The sequence below is a fragment of the Strix uralensis genome, chromosome Z, assembly GCF_047716275.1.
Source record: "Strix uralensis isolate ZFMK-TIS-50842 chromosome Z, bStrUra1, whole genome shotgun sequence".
Taxonomy (NCBI): domain Eukaryota; kingdom Metazoa; phylum Chordata; class Aves; order Strigiformes; family Strigidae; genus Strix; species Strix uralensis.
In genome coordinates, this window is record NC_134012.1 from 77220789 (window position 1) to 77228173 (window position 7385).

The 7385-nt window shown below is 49.1% G+C and overlaps 1 protein-coding gene across 6 annotated transcripts in view; it reads right to left on the reverse strand.

Annotated features, from left to right (window-relative positions):
* The window catches only part of NTRK2 (neurotrophic receptor tyrosine kinase 2), a 209081-nt gene extending 205736 nt beyond the window's left edge, over nt 1-3345 (reverse strand). For all 6 annotated transcript variants that reach the window (XM_074855443.1, XM_074855448.1, XM_074855444.1 and 3 more), the window contains exon 1: nt 2659-3345. In XM_074855443.1, coding sequence (XP_074711544.1) covers nt 2659-2870 — 212 coding nt within the window. In that variant the 5' untranslated portion in view covers nt 2871-3345. The remainder of the gene's footprint in view (nt 1-2658) is intronic.
* Between the last annotated feature and the right edge of the window lie 4040 nt (nt 3346-7385).

The following is a 7385-nucleotide window of genomic DNA, read 5'->3' on the forward strand; positions in this document are numbered from 1 at the left end:
CACACCAAGTTTCAGCAGCTGGCCCTCGCAAGGCTGATGCAGAAGTGCACTGGATATCTTTCTACTGCTATCAGTAGATTTGGATAGGGGATCCAACCAGGAATCAAGAAACAGCTGAACTGGGAGGAGAGTGTTTATTAAGCTTTAAACCACAATTTACCTACACTCCAAAACAGAGCTGAAGCACCTGCTTATCAAGTGGTGGAGGCTGCCCGATGCGTGGGACCGCAGCTCTGCTATTCCTAATCCCCTGCACCACTATCGGTTTCACATGCCCACCCTCACAGTGCAGTTACCCCAGCACTCCCAGTGCATGTGGCCCAGGTGAAGATCTTGACTCAGTCCACATGCCCTGGGCACCTGTCAATGTCTTGCCTAGGAGTGAGGGATCCACTCCCATCAAGAGCAGGACCTAAGTAACAGCTGAAGGATTGGTTTTCACAGCCACTCGGGAAATACATGGGAAAAATTACTAGAAATTAATTGTCTTATATTTTTCTCACTTACTTACACCAAGAGTAATTCTACCATAGACCAATGGAATTGTGCTCCTGTATCTATAGAGCACATAAAAGAAAAACCAAGCTTGAAGCTTTCCAAGTAATACGCAATGCCCCAGCCTCTTAAACCTGTTTCTTAGCTAGAATAAAGCAAGACGTGCAGCGTTAAAAAATGTTCCCACCATCTATATCTACGGTATTAGAACCGCTTCTCTACATATTTACTGTTTACTAAGCTCCCACAATGAAATAACGTGACAGCTACTGCAGTCCAATTTTTAATTTATGCATATAAACTACTTAAAGGGCCTCTGTGTTTTATGTTAAAAGTATGCATGAAGAGTCCATCTTAAATATGTGCAACAGCATCTCCTGAGAAATCCATGACTCAAAATTATTTTTAGATCACCAAACACAAGAACATGCAATGTCACAGAATGATACAGTAAAAACTGAAGAGCTACCAAGACAGTGATGCTCAAAAAACACATGAAAACGAAAACCAGAAACATGAATGCAAAATGACGAGACGTGTTTTAAGTTGATCATGGCCGGAATATATACGTATGTACGTGTTTTCTCCTCTGGCCTTACAAACAGAGTTTAAATTCTAGGGGGAAATTGCCCTGTTACCTCCAAATTGAAAGTACCGGATAATAAGCCTAGGAAAGCCTGGAAAAATGAGCAGAGATGCATAGCTCAAAGCAATCTTTTTTTTAAATGAAGCAATCCACAGAATATTAAACCAACATCTTAAACAGTAACTGCTGCAACAACTCAGAAAGACTGTTTCTTTAACATAGGTCATAAAAATCTACCAAAAGTAGGCCAGTGTATGAGTAGTAGAAATGAATGTCTCCAGCTTTTTCCCTAAACGCATGGGGGGAAATGCAGCAAATTGACTTCAGCAAACTGCAGAAAGGTAGCCCAAAGGCTTGAATTTAATCTAAAATCACACAGGATTTGACAGTGTTTTTATATTGTTTCTAAAGGAAACTGAAAAAGAGAAGGATGGAGAACGTAAATAGTGAGAAACCTGTGTAGATTTGGGGGAAAATACTCCAGTATCTTTTACATTAAATTCCATGGAAAACAAGCCAGGAACAACGGGGATTGGGAAATACAGAGATGGACAAAACAGCTTGAGGTTTTTTTCCCTAGATCTGTCATCTACAAGTTCAGCATCCAAATTTTTTTGCTCAGCAAGACCCTTTGCAGCTTTTCTCAGGCATTGTATTGTGGATGCCACAGAATACAGAGCTGTGAAACGATGCAGGGTTGAACGTGAAAAGCTACAGAAGTCCCTCACCGAATATCGTCTGCAGGCAAACGAGGATGGAAGTAACACACGAGCAAGAGAAAAAAATACAACTTTTTGCAGCTTCCCTACTATTAATGACGGTTTCCTAATCCTCCAGCACTTGCTGAAAGACAGCACAATGCTCATTCCTCTACACGCTTAGTATTTTCTCCTTCCAGCCACCTTCCCGAGAAGGGCAAAGCAAGCTCGCATGCCAACGGCCAGGGCTGGGAAGATAGTCTGCTGCCCCTTCCACCAGAATCTGCCGCATCCCCTCTTTTTATTTCCCTTCCTTTTCGGTTTTGGTTCTTTGGGTTTAATAGCACAGGGGAGATCAGGCCGGGGGGGGGGGGGGGGGGGGGGGGGGGGGGGCGGGGAAGCGACCCACCAAAACTCTTGGTTCGCAGGAATAAACTGAGGGAGCGAAAGTAAAAAGAACCCCCCCTTCCAGACCTGCTGCCGCCGTAGAGGACCGGTGCGGGCGGTGCACTCCCGGGGCCGGGACCAGCGGCAGCACCCCGCGCCCCGTCCCGCTCCCCGGCTGGCCCGCGGTCCCTTTGCGACCGGCGGCGACCCCCGCGCCGCTCCCCCCCCCCCCGCCCCGCTCCCCGGGAACGGCATCGCGGGCAATTAGGATTAATCATCGAAGCGGGCTCTCAGGGGTGTCTCTGGGAAGTCGCGTCCCAATTAAATCACGCCGGGCTTTTCGGCTTCCAGCCACCGCCTCCGCCCGCGGAGCAAGCGCCTCTCAGCGCGGGCAAGTTCCCCGCCGCCCCCTCCCGCGGCGTCCCCCGGCCGCTCCGTCCCGCCGCCCCCCGCGCCCGGGCTGGGGCCGGGCCGGGCCCGGCCCGTACTCACATCTCGGTGACATTGTCGCCCTCGGCGCTCCGCTGCGGCACGGGGAAGGAGGCGATGCCCGGCGCGGGCTCCGCGCACCAGATCCGCCAGGAGCTGCAGCGGCAGGACGCGGGGCAGCCCAGCGCGCCCCGCCAGCAGCCCAGCACCAGGCAGCAGCACAAGCCCCACAGCCGCGCCAGGCCGGGGCCCGGCCTCCGCCGCCAGGACACCATGCCGCCCGCGCTCACTCCAGCGCTGCCCCGACGGCCTCCTGCTGCTCCCACCGCCGCCGCTGCCGGGGCGCACGCCCGAACGGTGCGCAGCTTTCCGCGCCGCGGGCGGGCACCCCGCGGCCGGGGCTCACATGGGCGCGCCGCAGCCGCAGCCGCCCCGGGGGGGCTCCGCGGGGCGGCGGGAGCCGGAGCCGGGCGCCGCGGCGGGACGGGGGCGGATTGGGGCGAGCGGGGCCGCCGGCGCGGCACCTGCCCCCGGCCCCGCGGGCGGTCAGCGGCGCCGCCTGCCCCCGCGGCGGCTTCCGATGATGCTGCAAAACGCGCGGAGCGGCGGGGGCAGGTGGCGGAGGCTGCGCTCCTACCTGCGGGGGCTTGGGCGGCCGCTGCCCGCCGGAGGGAGGGCGGGCGGGGAGGGAGGGAGGTGCAGCCCGCGGCGGCGGGGCTCGGGGCGCCGTGCTCGCCGCCTTACGCACCGTCTCCTCCTCCCTGCAGCTGATAATAAAGCAGCCCCGGCTCCCGCTTCAGCCCAAAGCCGGGGAGCTGCCGGCAAGGTGACGTGGGGCTGACGCAGAGAGGGGCAGAAACTCCATAAAATGAGACTGAAATAAAAAAAAAAAAGACAAAAGCGACAAGGGAGGGAGGAGGGGGGAGGGGGAGAGAAGGGGGGGGGGGTGGCGAAGAGGAGATACCAATAGGCAGTCTGCGCCGGAGCCTTCAGGCGCTGCACAAGCACACAGGGACACGCGCGCGCGGGCAGTCCGCCCCGCCGGGCGGTGGGGGACACCCTGCCGAGGGGCCCTGGGCATCCCCGCCGGGGCGGGTGAGACACAGCGATGCTGCAAGGGACCCCGGGAGGCGACGGATGAGCGACCCTAAACCGCCGTGTTCGTTCTTTCCTCAAAACGCTTCGTCCTCCCCTTAACAGCTCCGCGGCCGGGGATGTTTTGCGTTTTCCTCGTCGCCCCCCGCCCTGGGTGCGGGTTTTCCGCAGCGATGCCGGTGCGCGAGAGCCGCCGCAATGCCCGGCGCTGGGCGCTCCGCAGGCGCCACCGCGCGTCCCGCCGCCGCCATGCACCGCGCCCCCGCTGCGCCCCGCGGGGCGACCCCGGCGCCCGGCCCCGCGGGGGACGGCTGCCGGTGGCGGGGCGGGGGGGGGGGGTGGTGGTGTTGTGTTTAACTGGCCCCCGGCTGCCCTATGGACCAGTACAGTGCCCGCTTGGGGGGGGCGGGGGGGGACAAGGAGTTACTATTTCCGTGCATCGCGGTTGCGGCAAGCCCGACTTACAGCTGCCTATCACATCCCCGCAGGTGCAAAGAGCAGCTGATCTGGGAAATTGGGCCCAATAACGATGTTCTTCCCTTGCCGTTTCTGAAACTGTGTTCCTTCTGTCCTGGCAAGTGACAGGCAGTCCTTGTTTCGTGTTGGCAGACTGTTTACGTACCTCTGTACCATTATATCCAAAGACGGTGACGGCCCTTTCTTATCTAATTACCCAAACTGAGTACCTTGAAATTAGTAAATCAGGGTGAATTAAAAAAAGAAAGGTTACCGAATTTTTGTTACAAAGGTACAGAACAAGTAGTCAATACACTGTTATAGAAAGTGCTCAGAAATGAATTTGACATGGCCTTATTGATTGACAGCACACTCTGTTCTTTTTGCATTTGCTCAGGCTACAGAAAAATCCAGTTCTTACTGGGTACATTCATAGGCCTGGCATAGTCACAGTCTGGGTCAGGTTTGCTTTCAAAAAACATCCTACTAAGAAAGTCATAGCCATACCTAGCTGAAACACTGATTCATACCTCCCTATAAGGCCATGAGTGAAGACTAGATATAAAGAGACATAACTGAAAATATTGTCAATCATGCTATCATATTTAAACCAAATTTATTTGAAATTTAAGTAAAATTGTAGTATAGATACATTCCTTCTACTCAGAATATATCTCCTCTTTACCAAGTTCAGCACTTTGCCCTTTCTAAATAAAGCACAAGAAAGATCAAGAGAGATCCAAGCAATAACAAAGCCAAATTCTGCAGCATAAAACCATGGAAGGACCATAAAAAGTATTATTCAAGTACAAGGCATTTTGTCTACAAGTAATACAAAACTGAGGTAAAAGGGCGCTCAGAGCTTTAAAATAAGGTATTTCTCTAAATAAAGGTATTTATAGAAGAATAGCAAGTAAGATAAAAATTTCATGGAACAATTTTCTAGAGGCAAAATAGTTTGGAGTTTTAAAGGATTTGGAGGAAAGTATCTAAGCGAAAAAGAGAGACAGAAAAATTAATAGCATAAACTGCAATATGATGCCATTTTCAAAAAACCCTGAGAAAGGTCTCTTATGCAGGACAGAATTCAAATTTCAGAACCCTGGAAGTTGCTGCAAAACCTGCGTTATGGTTCTCCAGCCAAGGCTGCTTACAACTTTGAAAAATATGCTTAATTCCCCCTCTCTGTCCTGGATGAACACAAAGACATGGCCTCTTTAAGGCAATAAATACTCTTCACAATACTCCTCTACTGATTTTATGACAATAAGTTCACAGTTGTCTAATCATATATGGGCACATACTGTACTTTATTACTTCACAGACATGTCTCTATTTTCTGTGATTCTGGGAAACTGAGAAGTTGTCAAAGAAGTTTCAGGTAAAACCACACAGTTGGATCAAACTGGCTAATTAGATAATTCAATAGTGTTGGAAGAGTAAAGTTCTGTAGGTAAGACCTTGAACTTGTAAGGCTGCAGGTAAGTGTTAAATAACGCTAGAGCATACACTGGAGAGAGGTATCATCAACTGTGTGGTAAACGTCAGTTTGTATTTTCAGCAACTCAAAGATATTTCTCACAAGAGTGTTGCTGAGCTGTACAGTAATAATTTCTTAGCAGAGTTAGGAGTTACCCACATAGATCTCTGTGTGACGGTGACAAAAATGACCAGGTGTGAAAATACATTGGTAAGTTACCAAATTCTGTTAAAAATATGTTTCCCCCCTACAATTAGTATTTTATCAAATGGACTGGGGGGGAGAATGTGGGAAGATAACCAACTGAAAGTGTAGTATGCTGGGGCCACCAAAGTTGCCAAAATGAAAGCTAGGGAATGCCCCACCAAGAAATACCGTTGCTGGCCTACTGGGGGAAACAGCAGCTCTTTCAATAGGCATAGCTGGATGCTTTGAGTCTTTTAATTCTAGATTTACAAAAGGATAGCTGTACAAAGAGATGTTGTGATAAGTTGTGACTTTATTTCTACACAGATAAGTTTTATTTATAAAGGTAATACCATTCTTCTACGGGTTTTCTTGCAGGTTAAAGAAAGTGGGAAAGAACTGCTCAAATACTTCCTATGAAACGTTATTGAAAGGAGAGCCACAGCTAAAGCACTAGAGACAAGTAGCTTTCTGATAACGCTGTAAGAGCAAACATCATCCTGAAGGTGGTAAAACTAGAACAAATACTTGAAAATATGACAAAGCTATAGAGTGTGATCAGAGGGCTAGAAAATATGAGCTCTGAGTCAAGATTGAAAGACCTGGCTTTCTTCAGTGCATGCAAGACTGAAGGGAAATGCAATAACACTCCTGAAATATGTAAAAGGCTATGCAAAGGGATGGGTAATAATTTTTTTTCTAGTCTATGGGATAGGACAAGAAGTAATACACTTGATTTACAGCAAGGAAGATTCATGTTTGACATTATAAAAACCTTTGTATGGAAAGGACAGTTAAACATGACAAATAGATCATCTTGGAGAATACTGGAATCTTGAGCAATAGAGCCTTCTCAGAGCAGGTGAAGTAGAGTCACATTTGCCTTAGGTAGCAAGAACAAATTAACAACCTCCCAGAGATTCTGCTCCCTTGCAATATACATTTCTTTGCCTGTTTTTTTTACTGCCATAAGTAAAGTTATGAGAGCACATTCATCTGAATGTATGAGAAGCAAACCTGAAGATGATGAAATACTCAGTGTTTTCTTGAAATTACTGTCCTGAAATTGAGTTTGGTCACTCTGAAACTTTAACTCGTACACAGCACATAAAGTATCTTTGTATCATAACACAGAAATTATAGTAAATATCTGAAAAGGTGCGAACATGGATTTCTGGAAAAGGGATAGGAACTGAAAACTCAAAGAATCCCTGTAAGAGTACTGTTATTTAGGTGGGGGAATAAGAAATTATACCACAGAGTCTGGGAACAGGTAAGGGCCACATGATTTGTGTCTGTACTGGAGTATCCTATCCTGTACAAAGGAGCGCATACAGTCTTACCAAAACTGCGTAGAAATAAACTGCTTACATTTTGCTTACAGTCTGGAGATTTTTAGCTGTTACAAGAGGGAGAGCTTGGACAGCTCACAGGGATTCCTGATTTTATCAGAAACCTTTTGTTTTCCAGAGAAATATCCTGATTCCCATGAAAATTCCCACATGAAGATTCTCTTGCATTCAAGCTAGAACTGTGGTCAGAGACACACGTCTGCACTGTGACCCAGAGCAAG